This window comes from Triticum urartu, chromosome 3A (assembly GCF_056163025.1).
Source record: "Triticum urartu cultivar PI428250 chromosome 3A, HENAU_Tu73, whole genome shotgun sequence".
Lineage (NCBI taxonomy): Eukaryota > Viridiplantae > Streptophyta > Magnoliopsida > Poales > Poaceae > Triticum > Triticum urartu.
The window spans coordinates 642,523,140-642,542,201 of NC_141875.1; the positions used below are offsets into that span (position 1 = coordinate 642,523,140).

Sequence of the window (19,062 nt, forward strand, 5' to 3'; positions counted from 1 at the left end):
ATGCATAGAGATATACAGTACTCTATTACTCCCTCCGTTCCGAGTTATTTATCGCAAGTATGGATGTATCTAGATGTATTTCAGTTCTAGATATAACTATTTCTGCGACAAGTAATTTGGAACGGAAGGAGTATATATGTTATGTTCGATTTGTTTAGATACAAATATAACTTGGGATGGAGGGAGTATAGATTAATATTAAAGAGTACCCTCTTCGTCTGAAAATGTTTGTTCCTCAAATGGATGTATCTAGCACTCCATCCATTTGAGGAACAAGTTTGGGACAAGTTTTTTCGGACGGAGAGAGTACATTAGTATTTTCTTCGTCTCAAAAAGCTTGTTTTTGATTTGTCAGATACGGATGTGTCTAGACACATTTTAGTGTTAGATACATCCATATTTAGATAAATACTTCCTTCGCGAAGAAATATAAGAACGTTACGAGTAGTATTACGAAATAAAGTGCCAATTTCGTGCTAGGAAAAATGCAAAGCTGCAGCGTCCGTTGCACACGCAGACACACACACCCACACAGGACGGCCCGTGGCGCACGCAGGCTCCGGCCAAGACGGGCGGCTCACGGCTGCGACCGCGAGGCCCCGGATCGGGACGCGCCGAGCCACCGCCACGAACCGCTCGCTGCGTCGCCATCGACGGTCCAAGCTTTCTCCAACCCCAGTTCGTGGACGGATCGATCCCGCCCGCCACGCAGGCACCCGCATTATCGTCCAGATACGACGACGCCCTGCCCACGCCCCGGGCCCAGGTTCACTCGCCACGCCTCCGGCCTCCCTTCCCTCCTATAGCCAGCCGCACGCATCGCGAGGCGCGTCCCGCGGCATCCCCTCCGCCCACGTGGCGGCAGCCAAAGTTAGCCTCCCCTCTATAATTACCCCCGTCTCCCGGGCGGGCAGTCCCACCACCATCTCTCTCCTCTCCTCTGCTCCCTTCCTCTGTCCCTCTCGCACAGCAGAAGAGAACTCCTACCCTCCGGTGAGTCAGCACTGAGCTCGGCTCCCTGCTCCGTCAGCTGCTCTCCGGCGGCTGGCACCGGGAGCGGCGTTTTCCTTCAGGCAGGGGGTTAACTAATTTGGGCGTCCTGAGATCACAGATGGCCGCAGCGGTGGCTGACGCGGCGGTGCCGGCGGTGGCGAAGGCGAACGGCGCCGGGGCGGGGTGCTGCGCGGCGAAGGGCCCCGGGTACGCCACGCCCAGGGAGGCCATGGAGAAGGGCCCGCGGGAGGGGCTCCTCTACGTCACCTGCGTCTACAATGGTACCAATCCTTCCTTCCGCCCGACCCTCCTCTTCCAAGTACCAAGTTCCAACACTGGAAAAAAGGCCACTCATACGCACGGCCAACGCACGCGCACACCGCTGACACCCGCACTGCGGTTGGCGCTTAGATCTCAGCGAGCAATTATGATTCCGTTACAGGTTCTTATAATTAAAGTATAGGGACGTAGAGTAGTACAACAACAACAGCAGCAGAAGCAGGAGCTTGCACAGGCTTGACTTAACCTGGACTGGACTGAGAATCTGAGATGGACATGCCACTTAATTTAATCCTGGAAGTCTCTTTCTAATGTACTCAGATTCCATATTACTCCTAATCGAGAAAGTGAGACTTCCAGGATTAAAATCCTAGTAATATTTGAATCAAATGAGTAAACATATTAAATTCCTAATATGGGTGTCAGAGATGACTAAATGAGGACAAGAAGAATATTGGCATATGCTTTGCTATTCTAACTTCCTAATAATAAGCCTTGGTCCACGCAAAAAAGAAAAGAGAGCCTTGGTTCAGATCTCCAATTACTCTGCATATGGCAGTTTCTTTTCGTCAGAGATGTGCAATTTTTCGTGCTTTGGTGTAGACACTGGGCTGGAGTATTTTTAGCCCGTCCAACTTAATGTAATGGGTGTAATGTAGTGTCTAACCATATAGACCGGCTTTAATTCTGATATGTACTGCTACTACTGTACATATGCACGCAGCATGCATGTGCCCTCCATGGCAGAAACTGCCATTTGCTGTTACACAAGTGTCCAAGTTGGCTGAGTCGTGGATCATTCAGAACCGTCTAGTTCAGTCCCTGTCTGTTTCTGAGCTTCACATGGCCTCTCTTCATGGCAGTTTCTGAAGGCAGAACAAACCATGTGAGCATGAGAAGAGATGTACGGGTGTGCCTTTGTACAGGTTGATTGCCTGATTGTGTGAAGTCTTGCTGATTGCCTGATTGTACTGAATTTTGCAGGTACTGGAATCAACAAGCCGGATTACCTGGCTACAGTGGACGTCGACCCCAATTCAGCGACCTACTCCCAGGTGATCCACAGGCTCCCGGCCACCCACATCGGCGACGAGCTGCATCACTCCGGCTGGAACGCTTGCAGCTCCTGCCATGGTGATCCATCCACGAGCCGGCGCTTCTTGATTCTCCCTTCATTGCTGTGAGTAATCAGATGAATGAACGGTTGAATTTTAGCTCAGTTTTGAAGTGCTGATCTGCTGGTTGTTCACAGGTCTGGTCGCGTGTATGTGGTCGACACTGCGAAGGATCCGAGGGCGCCTGCTCTGCACAAGGTTGTCCAGGCTGAGGACATTGCTGAGAAGACCGGGCTTGGGTTCCCTCACACATCCCATTGCCTTGCAACTGGGGATATCATGATTTCCTGCCTGGGAGACAAGGAGGGCAATGCTGCTGGCAATGGCTTTCTCCTGTTGGATTCAGAGTTTAACGTCAAAGGGCGGTAAGTTTTTTGCCCACAATCTGGGTACCATTGACATGGAAACATAACATATGCTCAAATGCATTCTGTAACATATTGTCACTTCATCATGAAACCATCTCAGCATATCAGAATCATCCAACCACTCCATCCTGATTTACATATTACAAAATCTTCAGTAATATTTCAGCTTTGAAAAACTTTAGTACTCCTATTATTGATGCCTTACTTTTCCGAAACAGACAGTTTTCAGTGGCTCCAACTGTACTGATTTAACTATTTGCTACTTGTAGTTGGGAAAAGCCAGGTCACAGCCCCTTGTTTGGCTATGATTTCTGGTACCAGCCTCGTCACAAGACGATGATTAGCTCTTCATGGGGAGCTCCGGCAGCTTTCAGGACAGGTTTCGATCTCCAACATGTCCAGGATGGTCTCTATGGAAGGCACCTGCATGTGTATGACTGGCCTGGTGGTGAGCTCAAGCAGACACTGGATCTAGGCAGCACAGGTCTTCTTCCACTGGAGGTGTGTATCAACTATCAAGTACCAAGAGTATAGGGGTCTAATAATTATCCTATAACCATAGTTCTCTTTTTATCTTCTCTGCAGGTGAGGTTTTTACATGACCCATCAAAGGACACTGGCTATGTTGGCTGTGCTTTGACAAGCAACATGGTGAGATTCTTCAAAACTGCAGATGGATCATGGAGCCATGAGGTTTGTCCGCAATGACATGCTAATGCCTACTTCTTTCACACATAATGAAGTTTATTTTCATTTTATTTACACTTCTTGTGCCTGTATTTGTAGGTAGCTATATCCATAGAGCCACTGAAGGTGCGCAACTGGATGCTGCCAGAAATGCCAGGATTGATAACTGACTTTGTCATCTCTCTGGATGACCGTTATCTCTACTTGGTCAACTGGCTTCATGGGGATATCAGGCAGTACAACATTGAGGACCCTGCAAAGCCTGTGTTGGCTGGGCAAGTATTTGTAGGTGGGCTTCTTCAAAAGGGCAGTGATGTTGTCTATGTGACCGACGATGACAAAGAAGAGCAGTATGCTGTGCCCCAAGTCAAGGTAAACTCTACAGTACTCCTCTTAAATCTTAATGGCTTGGTACATAAGTTACATTCTTCAGAATATCTTCTGTATCTTTTATTAAAAAATAACCAGAGTCACAATTCAATACTGGTTATATATAGTTCAACTGATGGGTGATTCAAGTACCAACTGGAACACATCCAGCTTGCAATGCTGCTATACTTATTCTCAACTAAACCGAATGATCCAATGAAACTGCAATATTTGGAACATACTCCTTCCGTCCCAAAATTCTTGTCTTAGATTTTTCTAAATAGGGATGTATCAACTCACGTTTTAGTATTAGATACATCCATATCTAGACAAATCTAAGACAAGAATTTTGGGACGGAGGGAGTATTTATTTCTAGTCACTCAACATTACTCTGACATACCATGTGTCTTGTATTCAGGGGCACCGGCTTAGAGGTGGGCCGCAGATGATTCAGCTGAGCTTGGATGGCAAGAGGGTCTATGTAACCAACTCTCTCTTCAGCCGGTGGGACGAGCAGTTCTATGGCCCTGACCTTCTCAAGAAGGGATCTCACATGTTGCAGATCGACGTCGACACCGAGGAAGGAGGGCTGACTGTCAACCCCGACTTCTTCGTGGATTTTGGCACCGAGCCTGAAGGTCCCTCATTGGCCCATGAAATGAGATATCCTGGGGGAGACTGCACCTCTGACATATGGATCTAGGACGAAGGGTGTAGGGTGCATATGCAGCTGGAGATCCATGGTGTTAAGCTCACTGTAATTAAGATGGTTTCTTCCCTGCCTGCGGTGTTGTATGTGATGTGGTATCAATTGGAATAAGTTCCTGATAGAACCTCTGACATTGGCTTCATGGGAGCTTGTGCCCTAATAAGAGTTGCCTCTGATTCTGAAATTTCTGATGCTTTTGTAGGCCTTATATCTTCTGCTTGAAATGTTCTAAACGAGAATGATTAAGCTGGAAGCAAAGTAACACATGCAATAGCCATATACAGTATTAACCAGAGATATAATGCTATTTCACCAAAATCAAATAGTATTTCTTGCAACCAACAGCATGCATGGTCTTGTAACCAAAATTATGTATGTCAGTTGATTGCTCTGCACCCGACGTACTGCCTCAGGGTAGTCGGGGTGGATCTCCTTGTAGTTCGAAGGTATTAGCTTACTAGTGCCTGTTTGGTCAGCTGGCAATCTTCTTCCCAACTGGAGTACATGTGGGAGGGAATGATGGTGCATTAGCTTACATTACACAAGCATTTAAACTCTGTACATACAGATTAGATAGTACTCCTATCAAACAAATTTAACTGGCAGAAGCTTACCCTTACAAATCGCCTTCCATTTGGTTCACCGACAAGATATATCACCCGAGTGTCGATGAGATGTAAGCTTTTGTGGGAAGCACTATCCAGTTTCGTTATCCGTCGATTTCTTCAGGTCTGGTTCCATCAGCGAGATCCGTAGGCCAGTGTTTGGTAATCAGTCATCAAAACTAGTCCCTCCGTTTCGCAATACATGACTTCCATTTATCAAAATATAGATGTACTAGACATGTTTTAGTTAATACCTCAGGGAATTAAATCTTATCTGCATTTCCAACTGAATCCACAAACCACAATATCGCGATTGGGAAGAGTACAACGATTGCATTTTATTCTTGCGTTGCTAAGATGTACTCCCTCCGTAAAGAAATACTATAAGAGCGTTTAGATATTTCTTTAAAGAGGGAGTACTGGTATATGATTCAAGCCCAAACATGAATTCCGATCATAAGCACAACAAATACATTTGGGTGAGATTCATTAGATCCTGACGTGTTGGAGCGAGGAGACGCCGTCGAGGCCCTTGGCCCTGTAGTGCCTGACCATTTCGTCCACCGTCGTGTTCCTGTACCGGGCGGTGCCGCCGTCGGCGACGATCGGCGCGAGCACCCTCGTCGACCTGTCCGTCCGGAAGAAGCAGGCCACCGACACCCTCGGCCCCGCGCTCTTGGCCACCACGCGGTGCTCCACGCTCTTGAACCTGTCGTTGGACAGGAGCTGCAGGTAGTCGCCCACGTTCACCACCAGCGCCCCCGCCACTGCCGGCACGTCCACCCACGCCGGGTTCTGCTTGTCGTCGTCGTCGACGAGCACCTGGAGGCCGCCGACGGCGTCCTGGAGGAGCACGGTGATGAAGCTGGGGTCGGAGTGCTTGGTTGTGCCCAGCGTGAGGTGCGGCTCCGGGCACGCCGGGTAGTAGTGGCAGGCGAGGCTCAGCCCCTCTAGGCACGCGGCGTCCTCCTCCAGGTGCCCTCGCCGGAGGCCCAGCGCCTCCGACAGAAGCCCGAGCAGCGTGCTCCCCAGCCGCTGCACCAGCCCTGCGAACTCTGGGGCGATTGCCCTGCACGCCGGGGGGATTTCCTCGGGCGCCGGCGGCTCCGGTGCCATATCCATGAACAGGGTGTCGCGCCAGTTGGCCGCCGGCGACTGGAACAGGTCGAAGTTGCTCTGGTACCTCACGCGCCGGCCGTGGTCACGGGTGTAGTACGGCGCCTTGGCCACCGCCGGCTCCTCGATGAAGCACCGCAGCGCCGCGAGCATCGCCGACATGGCCTCCTCCGGCACGCCGTGGTTCACCACCTGGAAGAAGCCTACCGTCTCCGCGGCCGCCTTCACGGCACCGACCGCCGATGCTCGCCCGGACGGTGTCGCGAGGCCGGCAAGGTCGATGACCGGGATGGCGAACTGATGGTCATGGTGATGCGGCGCGTCGTTGAGGGATTCGGGCGCGTGGTGGAAGATGGCGGGGACGGCCGTCGCTCCGGCGTCGACGAGGCCCTTGACGCCGGCCTTGGTGTCGTCGAACGCCTTGAGCGCACCGAGGCGGTGGTCGGAGGCCATGGGTAATTGGAGCTAGCTTCTGCAGTGTGTCGATCCTTTGAATTCAGTTTGTCTACGTGTGTGTGGTAGTGAGTGATGTAGTCGTGGCTCTTTACTGATCGTACATTCCATGATTGCTGACAGGCAGTGTATACGTCGACGTCTATTCGGATTTGCTGAAAACCAAACCAACTTTTGTGGATTGTGGAACACACATCTCAAAGCGTCAATTTGTTCGGTTGTATATTTGGTTTTAGCCTAAGCTTGCCTTCCCAAATACATTTGGCTTGCTAATATTTTGGTCAAGATTTTACTACTCAATGATTTAGCAAGCACTGGCAAGAAAAATGAACTAGGTGGGCAAAGAGGCATTGACATGCCAAAAACCATGATCCAAACCAAGAACAAGTTTATGGTCATGACTAAAATATTGGTAAAGTGCCTTTTGGCCACAATCCAACACACAACCTTCTTCCGATGCATCGTCGGCGTTTTCTTCTCTTAGCACGTGCCACCGGTTTGTCGGAAGCACCTTGTTTTTGAACACCCATTGCGAAAAAATGAACATGCATAGAAGAATAGCTAGGAGCAATGCGAGGAGGTGTCATTGGTGATGCCAGGATCTAAACCTTGTGACATCAAGTTTTAGAAAAACTTTGTATACAAATTAACAGTTTTGCTAAAGCACATCTAAGTCATATGTCATTGATCTTACATTGAGATTCGTGTGAATATTTTTTTCTCTTTTTTCTTTTTCTCTTTATACTTGATTCACTCACTTAGATGTATAATAACTAGAGCACATCTAGATATGCCCTAGACACACCCACAAATTAAACATGAACGAAAAAAGTAATGCTTTATTACAAACATATTTTGGTAGCAGCTATTTGTGATCATGCATATTTTGGTAAGTACCCAGCTTCGGCACTAATAGGCTGAAGTACATCGGTTTCAATATATGTAACAAGATAACAATACATGGAATCATCGGCTATATATTCTATTGTGCAAACTAGACTTGATACTATTTCATTGTTGATACTATTTCATTTCAGAGAATGCTCGCAGGTTGCCGAATTCCGTTCCTCCCCTCCCCCCGAGCTCGGCCCCCCGCGTCGCCCTCCCCGAGCGAGGCGATCGGGGCGGCTCCCCTCTCCTCCCCTCCCCGCGAGTCGCCGCCCCCTTCCCCTCGCCGCTGCCGCCGACGGGCGCGGCTGGGCGTTGCTCGCGCGGCGCCCCGCAGTCCGTCGGTGGCGGCCCCCCTTCTTCCCCCGTCGCTGGACCCCGATTCGGGCGTGCGGTCCTGGCGGCGGAGCGCTTCGGCCGGCGGCGTTCCGGCGCGGATCTGGACGTCGGCGGTGCGGTGGCGTTGTCCCCTGGCGGCGGCGGCCGGCCGCGCCCGGTTGGCCCAGATATAGGCCCCACGGGCCCGATCTGGGTTAGGGTGGGCCTGCTGGGGGGGGCTGCGGTGGGTTGTTCTCCGGTGGTTCTGGCAAGCTCCTCGCGACAGGGACGGCGGCTGTTGTGCCACGACTGCTGCAGCATGGCAGCGGAGCTTCACGGGCCCGTCCAGGGCTCGGCCGGACATTTGGTCTGGTGTGCATCTGCTGCTACGCCCGGTCTGCTACCGCCTAAGTCGGTGGAGGTTGTTCCCTCCCTCATGGCTGCGGTGCTGCTGGTCTTTGTCTACGGGTGTCTCATTTGGGATCCGGCCGGCCTCACTTCGTTGGCCGTGGTGAGTCGACGGCGGTGTCCTCGTGACTGTGTTGGCGCATGTTGGTGGGCGGCAGGTGTGGTGGAGCCGAAGGCTGGTCCTGGGTGGTGGGCGCGAGGGGTCGGGAGAAATCCATCTCGGGCCTTGCCGGCACCGACGCGGTGACGCCTGTGGGCGCCGCCATCCTTCTTGAAGGGCGTCGGGTGACCCTCTCCCCCACTACCCTCCGTGTACCGGGAGAAATCTTAGGATTCGTCCGGGCAGCAGCGTCGTCATCGTCGCATCCCTTCGTGAAGGTGGTGCTTGGTACACGGCAACTCGGTGGCTTTGGAGCGTGGTGGTTATCTTCGGTGGGCGCAGCGGTCGCAGGGTGCCATAGCTTTCGTTGATCCGGCGTTGTTGACATTTCATCTCTTATTTTCTCTTGTATTTTTATTTGGGCGTGCTTGTGCTGTTAGCCTCAGCGTTGATCGGAATGTTCTATCAGGTGGTTGCTATATCTATATAACGGGGTAAAAGCCTATTTCTTCAGAGAATGCTCGCAATTGCGGGCGTGGCGATCAGCAAAATCAATGCTAGCTTCATCACAAGAAATACTAAAGTAAAACGTGTATATTTCTTTGCCTCAACTAGTTTTCTATAAAGATCACTAACCTTTTTCAAATTGGAGAGTCTTGAATCATCACAAACGTTTTCAAGGAAGTTGTCAAGTTGGACGCTTACCTCCACCGCTAATCTCCAAGCTGCAACATGTTTCCTAGTGCATGACGGGGTAATCCATGTGCGCAACAATCTTTTTTGTAATTTATCATTCAGTCGACTTCTTTTCATTTTTATGCCACAAATTGAGGCATAAGCTCTTGTAAACCGTAGTTTATTGGTACCAACATTCACAATCTATCATCACATATAATCAATAAAAGCTCGTAAGAAACTACGGGAAAGTATCAGGTGATACCAACTCTTACATGCTCCCATTCTACCAATTTTAAAAATTCAAATTTAAATGTTTTAAAAAATCATAAAAATGGGAATGCTCAGATTATATGTGTCCAAACCCCTAATAAATTTAGATCAGACTCAAAATACACATTGAGGAGGATGGGGCGTCGACCCGTTGGCTGGACAGCTGGGGTAGCTGCCAGCCCAGCCGAGTTCAAGCCTCGGCTTTGACGCGTGGTGCTCGCAGAGTTTCTTCTGTAAAAAAAATGCCAACAAGGGTTAGCCCTTGGGTTGGTCTTATTTTTAAAAAAAATACACATTGAGGAAAATGAGATGAATGATGTCAAAAGAAGACAAAACCAAAAATGGCACTATTCACACCTGAATTTCCCTTTTTTGTTTCTCCATCTGTATTTTGAATTTTTATTTGAAAAGTTTAGGCATTGTAGACACATGTCTAGTGAATACTCGTGATTTTTTTTTAGAATTTGTGAAACATCTAATTTTTTTAATTGGTATCATGGGAGCATGTAAGGGTTGATATCACCCGATATTTTTCCCATGAAACTACGATGATATACCATTAAGCTTCCGACATTTGACACTTTTGACGATATGAACAAATGATAAGCCTACAAAGATCTTTGAGGTATTCCATCTTAGATGTTGCTGACATGAACCATACGACGAGTATAAGCGCTCCTGAGCAACACACTCGTGGACTCCAGCTCCTCCAGCTGGAATCTAGCTCCTCGTACGATCAAAGGAGTGGTTGTGCCTTACTATAGCTTGTCTCACCACAAGCGTCGTTACTAATAGCCCGACCCAAGTAGCTTCATGAAGGTTAGTTTATTTTTCTTCTGTGTTTTTTCATGCGTTCGTTTTTATATTTTGTTCATATTTTCTTAAGTTTACCCTAACCATATATTCCAATACTTAAATTTACCTAAAAGAAGCACGAATTTGAAAAATATTAACCCAATATAAAAACTTTACTACTGTAGTTTAAAAAAATGTTAACCCAGTATAGCTTTTACAAAATGTGTGCCCGTTCCAGAAAAATGTATGTGACATTTAAAAATATTTATACAATGTAAAAAAATGTTCAGGTAATTCAAATAAATCGTATCATTCAAAGAATTATTACATTTTTTAAAATGTAATTAGTTTCAAAAAATATGTTCATGATATTTAAAAAATGTTTATACAAAGTAAAAAAAAAGTTTACATAGTTTTAAAAATGGTTTATATCATTAAATAAAATGTTATAACATGTATTTGGAATATGTTTAACACATATTCAGAATATATATTCAAAACCATGTATATGAAAAATAATCATGTCTAAAAAATGTTTTGGATATATACGAAAAATGGACATGTGTATAGAAAATAGGCATGAAAACATATGTTGGAAAAAATGTTAATCATGTACTTGAGAAATGTTCAACGTATATAAAATGTTCTTGATGTATACTAAAATGTATAACGTGTATGAAAATATAGACATGTGTTTAAAAATAAAAATGTTATTTTTGAAGAAAGAAAAGGGATTTGGACAGCGGCGGCTCCCCTCTGTCGACGACCTCGGTTGTCGGTGGTGAGGGGGGTCGCCTGTTCCACGCGCGTGGTTAGTTTTAAGCACTAGTAAGCGTGCACGTACAACACACGTCTAAACTATTGATATATTTTTACTAGATGAGGATACCCTCGGTATCTTCATTATTATAATGCACACAACCATCTAAACTAATTATATATAAGCAATATTTGTCTATTATAAGTTGGCTTTTGTCCGTTTGCCATGTGATGAAAAGAAAAATGATGATATTAGAAATCCCCATGCTGTAAGATGAGTTTGTCTAAGATCACACAATCTCAAAGTTCTTTGTTGTCTTCGCCATTTTCATAGAGCATTCTCATTATCCAATTTCGAGTCAACTAAAATGATAGCAATTTTTTGTTATGATGTGTGTCATATGCTCCCGCCAGATAGCTGAATAACTCGGAGAATATAGTACGCATATTTAATTGTCAAATAATAAACAAAATGTGTTTCGGCAATGGTTTTGGTCCTGAATGAAATATACATGTTCAAGCTGCAAAATCAACAGACGAATCCAAGACTACATGAAGTTTTAACACCCATAAAACCACAAGATTATCGACATATGTGATAACAAAATTTTGATTAGACATATTTCAGTTTAATCAAATGAAAGAAAATTCAATAGAAAGATTTTGGTAGCTTCAGATTGTAAATTAAACTCCCGCAAGGAAATTGTAAATTAAACAGCAAACACATAGGGATGGACAACAACGGCCGTAATCTCCTCACTGCGCTACGCAACATATTGTCATTGTGGATGTGTGACCGGCATCAGGGTCACTTCACATCATATTCCCGGCCCGCAGCCGGAGCCCATCCTGTTGTTGCGAGATCTGCCTTGTCAACGGTCATGTAAACCACAACATAATGGTTCCGATTTCTTCCAGTTTCTTGTGCTGTGATAGAGAAGGTCGTGCTGCGGGCAGGGGACTCCTGGACTGGTTGTGTTGGTTCGAGAGTTATTTCCAGTTTTTTGTCGTGTGGAGAAGCTAGTGCCATCGAATTATTGGTATAGGAATGTTGTGATACAATAGCATGACATGCATTTTCATAACCCTATAAGAGCAAAAATTATGGACGATAATAAACAGGATCATACACTATGCATAGCGTTAGACCGCGTCGTCCGGACGGGCGACACGGGAGGGGATCTCGATCCGATTTCTCTGCGACCTCCCTCTCCGATCTCTCTCCCTCGCCGCTGCCGGACGACACCGCGGGGCAAAGCCCATGCGGCCGACGGTGGCGGCGGGGCCCTGGTGGTCCGCGGCAGCGGCTAGCAGTGAGCAGCAGCGACCGGAAATTCATGGCGGCACGGCATCAATCTACGAGCAAAGATGGATGTACGTACTGCTTGCTGCAGCTATTGCAGACTTGCAGTAGCGACAACAGGCAGCAACAGTACACAAGAAGTGGCAGCGGCCACAGCTGGGCGAGGACCACCGGACATAGGCGTCATTGCAATCTGGAAGGCGGTTCTCGTTGCATCACGTGGTCAGGGCAATGCACCACTCGCCGGCAAGATGGAGCGATTCGGGATGCATCGCTTGCCGGTAAGATCAAGTGGGAGGCCTCGTCGCCGCTCTCCCGATGGGATTCGGTCTGTGCACGCGTGCAGTAGTGTTGCCCCCGAGCGGCACACCGGTGGCTTCAGGCATAGTAGCCGTTTGGGCCGCACACGCGTCTATGGTGTCGGTGGTGTCAGCTCTCCTCCGTAATGCGTGTTGTAGCTGTACCGGCAACGTACCTGACAGAGTCTAGTTCGCTCAGAAGCCGTGATCCCGTGATCTAAGATTTGCCAATGCCATGGCAGCCATCCGTGTACCCGTGAGGCGATCCTCCGCTTGGACTCGCGGGTGACGTGCCGTGAACTTACATTACTGGTAAGGGCGGCAAAGCAAGAGGCGGCGTATGATGGTGTCGTCTGATACATATCTATCACCGGCTGCCGCTTGTGAGGATGATGCGATGCTGCCAGAGCGTCCCAAGGGATTTTGGCGATGCCGATGACCTTTCACTTTTGTTAGTGGCCTTATCGCGTGTGCAATGCTGCTGGAATAGCGAAAAGTGGAAGCGACAACATAAGATGACTTCGGTTTTGGTGGTGCTTCTCAGGTACCCAGTCTCGAGCTTCGGGGTGAAAATCCTATGTGTGACCCTGGTCTATTATACCTGGCAATGGCGATGGTTTCCATCGTTATCTTGTTGAAGACATTGCTTGGATCGTGCTCAGACTTTATCTCCAGGATGAAAGCCCATGATCTAGCCTTCAGTGGTTGGAGCAGGCAACGACGACACTTGAGTATCGTTTCCATCCTGAAGACGTTGCTTTTGGAGGACATTTATCGTAGTCCTTGTATTGTCAAGTGGTGGTTGGTGCCCATGGCCGTTGTTGTTTTTCCTCGTTTACTGCCTTGATTGCTTCTTTTTTCCTCTTCATCCCAGGCATAGTTTTGGTTTTGTATGACTTTGCTATCTGCTAGCAGGATTGTGTGTGTGTGTGTTAGTATTTGCTGTGTGCAAGTTATACAAAGATCGGGTGTGTGTTCATAGTGCATGTATCCTCTTGATGTTACATTATGAATCAATAAAAAACGCCCTTTATCGAAAAATACAAATAACATATAACTAATTTTGCCCGAGGAAAATAAAAATAACGACCGGGCATGACTCTAGATAGCAGATATAAAAAACCATGTGGAAAAAAAGGAAGCCTCTGCAGTTTAATCATAACAATTGATTATTAGCATCAGATTATTAAACCATTCACTAACCTCTAGAAGGACAGAGAAAGTTGATAGAACATCAGTATTTTGGTGTGCCTTTTAAGCAGCTTCAATCTACGAAAGATATTTCCTGAAAAAAAAATCTACAAAAGATATGTCATGCTAGCAATCTACTACTTCCTAAGAGCATCTACAGCCATATATGACAAATCCGGCCCCTCAAACGCGCGCGGACGCGCCGGGCGCATCCGCGGGCAGTGATCGGGCACACCTCAAATTTGCCGTCCCGTATTCGCGTATCTCATATCTTGCGTCTTATATCCATATTATCTATGTACACGTTGATCTATCCTACGTGATCAGACGACGGACAACAAAATTGAGCTGTAAAGGAACACAAGATCGGCTGCAAATAGACATAAACACACTTCACCACATCCAAAAGATCACAGTTCATCCACGGACAAGTTCATAAACTTCTACAACTTAAACTGTATAAACATTGAGGAGGAGGGGGGGGGGGGCAGAATAACCACTTCCTTGCCCTTCCGGTCACAGGCGCAACTATAGGCGTCCGAGGTTGGTGGAGGATCTTGGTCGTCCGACGACAAGGTGCCGATGTCGCCGTCGTTGGAGTCGGAGTCGAAGAGCACTACAAGAAATATGTCAACTTGTAACCCTCACTATTGGTCTCTGAAAGGTCATATTTTTCATTTACGGCCTTTTTGTGACCAAAACCAGAAGGTCAAAAGCTGGCGGTCGTAAACTGAAATTAGTGACCTTCTTTGTGATATGTAAAAGGTCGTTGGTTCCACGACCAAATTTTTGGTCACTAGCAACCTCCTCAGGCCACGTAGGCATCCAGCATGGCAAGCTGATGTGGCACAAGATTCAGCCCGGTCCAATTCAGTGTCTATATGGGCCGAGCCCATTAATTCAGCCTTTTTAGTTATCATTTTTTTGTCATTCTGCTCTACTACATGGGCCTGGCCTAATATTTCAGCCTTTTTTGTTTTCGGATCAAGGCCTTTCTGGCTCAACGGTTCGTAATTTTTTAGGAGATGGGTCCATTACTCAAATGGGTCCTGATTGTCATGTTCTAATATGTGGGTCCATGTTTTCAATTCATCGGTAAATAAATAACCAATATTCAAATCAAAACAACCAGAAAGCACAGATAATACTTCAAATAACAGCCAAAATAAGTCTGTTACATCATATAACTTAGATACAATGGTAATCACAGCCACAAGCTCTACAAGTCTCTACAAGTGTAATCACAACCACAAGATCTACAAGTGCCCTTTGACAGCTTCGAGTGGCCCTTCGGTTTCTATCAGTCCCGATTTGAGGAACACACCAGGCTTCACGGTCTTCTCCATAGTGTCGACCAAGATCTCACCCTTCATCGGCATCAGAGTGATGCACCTGAACATGGCAGGGAAAAGGATTACCTGCCAAAAGCCAAATTTATACAAGATATCACCCTTTCAGTGGTGCAGAATATCAGAGAACCGTGCTTCAGCATTATAGGGCATGGAAACATAAAATGCAATTTTTTCACAAAGGGCGTACAATCGCAAATTTAGCAAATTTACTATCCAGAAAATTAAATTAGAAAAAACGAATGAAACAGTGAAGTGCATGTCAGCCTTGGTGTTTCTACTTCCTACAAATGACTGAGACCATGGTGTTTCAACCTTTTGTAGAACACTATTCTATAACAATATATATTGAGCATGCTACAGCAGAAGCTTGAATTTATGGTTTCTATACTTCTACATTTACATCCTCACTAATATAGACCTTTTTGCTTCATACAGTACACGGCAATAGGAGCAAAGTTCTAATAAATTCATTACAGGCTTGCCAAAAAATGACTAGTTACCTACACACCAGGGAACATGAACTTGAGAGGTTGATATCAAGGCCTATCAACTACATCATATATATATATATATATATATATCTGTGTGTGTGTGTGTGTGTGTGTGTGTGTGTGTGTGTGCATTAAAAAACAAGGCCATATGGCCGACCAATGCATCATAATTATCAGTTTTAAACACTACAGGACCAGAAAGTAGGTGGTGCTTCAAGTTTTAAAACTCAACCATTCATCATTAATAGTAGCAATTTAATCTTACTAAAGGTAGGGGCATGTACAACGGGAGAGCACACTACAGCCAGAACTTACATGCAAAGATCCTGGAATTTTATGCACAACAGCAGCAGATTAGCTATATGAACACAATACCAGAATTTTATGCAACGTGAGAGCACACTACAGCCATAACCTACACACTACTACTCAACTACTGTACGTGCATAGTACTCTGTCAGTAAGCAGCAGAGGAGATTTAAAAGGAAGGACCATGTGTGTGTGTGTGTGTGTGTGTAGAAAACACACACAAAAAACTGAATATCACTAGTCACCCTGCAGACAACAAGTTTCAGATGTTAAGAACAGATCAACATGTTGAGCAGTTAGGGAATCACGAGAAGGAAGTGGGAGGGTGGATCACGATGGTCTCACCTTGCTGTCTGCAGGGCAAGGTATGCCCCCTCCTTGCTACCAGGGAAGGCATGCCCCCTTGGCGGCGTACTGGTAAGCCAGTTGCTGCATGCAGAAGAGAAGATCCCAAGTTGTTTGGAGTTAACAACGAAAGTACTGTATAATGTTTAGAACATGTATATTCAATATGACAAGTAGAAAAGCAGAGTTCTAGCAGAGTAGCATAAGAAGCAGAGGAATTCTGATTCTGTAACAAGAGGAAACGGAGTTGTCATGTGCAACAAGAGGAATTCTGATTTTGTAACAAGAGGTAGAATTAGCATCACTAGCTATGTTGTTGTTGTTTGCATATTACATAAGTAGTTGTCTGCCTAAGCAAATAGAGAGGTATATGCAGCAAGAACACGCAATGTGATGACAGTATGAGTGCACTATAACTCTGGAAGTAAAAAGAACATAAATTCATTTGGGTTGATTTGTACACAGCCAAGAAAAACTTCTTACAAATAAATTCATGGAAGCATATCATCCTTTTAGTCCCTCACCCATATCTCCTAGTAGTATTACATAATGCCTAGTGAGTGATCTAGCAATGCACTGTACAAGAGAGTATATATGTGTACAGATTCCTGCAGCCAGCTTCTATCAGTAACATGCATGTATATATTGAAGTAAACGTAACAGAGTATCTTTGGAAACATTCAAAATATATTCAATGTTGGAGCTGCATCTTACAACTCAAGGAGCCACATGAAATCCATGGAAGGACCTTACTGCGACAATTCACTTGTATAGTCCTGCCTCATGTGCATAATGCTGTTGCAAACAAAATTGTTGGTAAAGTTGCATAAATACAAGTGTCTAAGTTAGAAATCACTGGAGTGTCAGACTCATGCATCTAACAACAGGCCCATCCATTTGCAACAGGCAAGTACTCCCAAAACCCTTTGTAAACTGAGAACACCTAGGCAGTAAGCACTAAGCACAAAGACAACAGGATTGAGCTATTCACATGCTCATGGCATACTTAGGAGATTAGTGTTGAATACAATGTCTTGCATTTACTGAGAAAAACATATACAATGCCATTTACTGAAGCTGTGTGTAAACATGACTAAGCTTGATAGATACAGGGAAGAAAAAAACTGAATAAGATAGCAGTTAACGACCTTATAGATTTGAATGGAAACCCATAGCAAGCATATATAAAAATTATCGGGGTTGGTGGGATGGATGAGCTGTTCGCAGCTCACATAGGACGATGACAAGAACCTGCAGACCGCGAAGGCAAGAAGGTCAGAGAAGGAGCCCACCAGAGCAACAATCGAATGAAGCAGGACATCTGGTAGGTCTGCCCAACCTTGATGTCCAGAAATGGCGAGGACGCAACACACATCAGCCCTTTCTTGCATTCTGCAGGTTGCAGCTTCTCTGCGAAAAATTATGAATTCAGAGAAGAATATCAGTACTAGAAGAATATGAAGTGGATGCTAAGGATTAAAATAGACTGTGTGCAGTGGCCGTAAGCATCGATTGTGGAAACAGTAGCACTGGCTACTACGGCTACAGCGACGCCAAGCAATTCAACGAAGCAACGACCACCATACAGAGCTAAGGACTGACTACTACGGCTAGTAAGTGTTCGTAAATCAAAACAGATCATTCCAAACTGTTATAAGGTCATACTGGATAATAGAGATCGCAATTATTCTAACTGAACTACACAAGAGTACGTCTTCTGCAGCACAGCACAAAAGAAAATTTTGTTACTCCGGAATAACAAAAAAAACTACAATCACGCATCTGAAACAAAGTAAATAAGTGTAGCTGTGCACAATCAGGCGCGCTGTAGTGTACTAAACTCTACTCGAGCGTAGGCAATGGCACTGAATCAGCCAACGAACGAACCAGAGCACATTAACCAAACCGCCATCCCCCCGTGCACTGCAGCGAGGTCAACCGGGCGCAGCGGCATGTGAGGTGCGAAACAAAGGGGCTGAGCATGAATGATCCTTGGCCAGTTGTGAGCGCCCGCTGCCATGGAACCGGCCACCACAAATCCGGCGCCACCACAGCGGCCGGCCGCAGATCTCAGGCTCGCGGCGGGGCGCCAGGGCCCTGATCTCGCAGATCCGCGCGTGCGGCCGCGGTGGCCATGCTCGTACGCGAGCGGACCCGGAGCTCAGCTCGCGGAGAGAACACAGGGATGCGTGTGGTTAGTTACCTTCAGGCTCGGCGGCGTCGTGGTCGGCGTCGGGGCGGTCCTGCGGGGGCAGCGGGGAGGAGAGGGGCGCGCGCTTGGGCGCGGACTAGGGCGAGGAGGCGTAGGGGGAGCCCGGGGCCTCCATCTTCTACCGGCGGCGGGGGGCGGGGCGGAGGGGTCGGCGGGCTTGGGCTGCACAGACTCCTCCAAGTCCGGCATCCGGAGGGATCTGGGAGTGCTTGTTGTCGCTGTGAAGTGCGGGGAGAGAGAGAGAGGGGTTGCAGGAGAGGAGAGATGGATGTGTTGGGCGATCCGTCTGGGGTGGGAGAGAGGCGGGTGGGAGAGAAGTGGAGGCCGTCGGCGGCGAGCTGTGGCGGCGTGCGGAGGGAAGGAGGCACGGCTCGGGTGCGGCGCGAGGAAAGCTAGTGTTTGGACGAGGGGGTGAGACGGGCGAGGGGTGAGAGTGTGAGGGGGATGAGGGCTGCCGTCGGATCCAGCGGTATCCAACGGTGTTGGAGGCATGATCCATGTGAGAGGCTTATAGACCAATCAAAACGCAGTAAACACTTTAAAGATGTTATGACCATCTAAATTAGTCGTAATTTAATAAAATTAAGTTTTTTTACAAGAAAAGCATTGTCTATTTTTCGAGCAACAATGATTGTTTTTTATGAAAGAA

The 19,062-nt window shown here is 46.8% G+C and overlaps 2 protein-coding genes and 1 long non-coding RNA gene across 7 annotated transcripts; 1 reads left to right on the forward strand and 2 right to left on the reverse strand.

The window, feature by feature from the left end:
• The first annotated feature begins 837 nt into the window (after positions 1-837).
• LOC125545713 (selenium-binding protein 1) lies at positions 838-4,705 on the forward strand. The gene is made up of 8 exons (XM_048709743.2): positions 838-993; positions 1,112-1,274; positions 2,257-2,452; positions 2,525-2,752; positions 3,025-3,256; positions 3,341-3,448; positions 3,542-3,814; positions 4,231-4,705. Exons 2-8 carry the CDS (start codon positions 1,112-1,114, stop codon positions 4,513-4,515), a joined length of 1,485 nt encoding a protein of 494 aa, XP_048565700.1. The 5' UTR covers positions 838-993; the 3' UTR covers positions 4,516-4,705.
• A 681-nt stretch (positions 4,706-5,386) lies between these two features.
• LOC125545714 (1-aminocyclopropane-1-carboxylate oxidase homolog 1) lies at positions 5,387-6,754 on the reverse strand. The gene has a single exon (XM_048709746.2). It carries the CDS (start codon positions 6,693-6,695, stop codon positions 5,616-5,618), a length of 1,080 nt encoding a protein of 359 aa, XP_048565703.1. The 5' UTR covers positions 6,696-6,754; the 3' UTR covers positions 5,387-5,615.
• Positions 6,755-14,817: 8,063 nt separating this feature from the next.
• LOC125545715 (uncharacterized) lies at positions 14,818-18,852 on the reverse strand. 5 transcript variants are annotated; one of them, XR_015598806.1, is made up of 5 exons: positions 18,405-18,852; positions 17,541-17,611; positions 16,685-17,452; positions 16,202-16,285; positions 14,818-15,122 (listed from the first exon to the last, which is right to left on the reverse strand). It is a non-coding gene; the product is annotated as an uncharacterized LOC125545715 (long non-coding RNA). The 5 variants fall into 5 exon arrangements; XR_015598807.1 differs by having other exon boundaries at positions 14,818-16,102; XR_007300188.2 differs by having other exon boundaries at positions 14,818-15,096; positions 16,202-17,452; positions 18,405-18,851.
• Between the last annotated feature and the right edge of the window lie 210 nt (positions 18,853-19,062).

Excerpts from the sequence above, each read along its gene's own strand:
- LOC125545713 (XM_048709743.2), top strand. The coding sequence starts at position 1,112 with ATGGCCGCAGCGGTGGCTGACGCGGCGGTGCCGGCGGTGGCGAAGGCG. Across the intron at positions 2,453-2,524 it reads TTGATTCTCCCTTCATTGCT|GTCTGGTCGCGTGTATGTGG; the intron begins GTGAGTAATCAG and ends GGTTGTTCACAG. Across the intron at positions 2,753-3,024 it reads GAGTTTAACGTCAAAGGGCG|TTGGGAAAAGCCAGGTCACA; the intron begins GTAAGTTTTTTG and ends TGCTACTTGTAG.
- LOC125545714 (XM_048709746.2), bottom strand. The coding sequence starts at position 6,695 with ATGGCCTCCGACCACCGCCTCGGTGCGCTCAAGGCGTTCGACGACACC.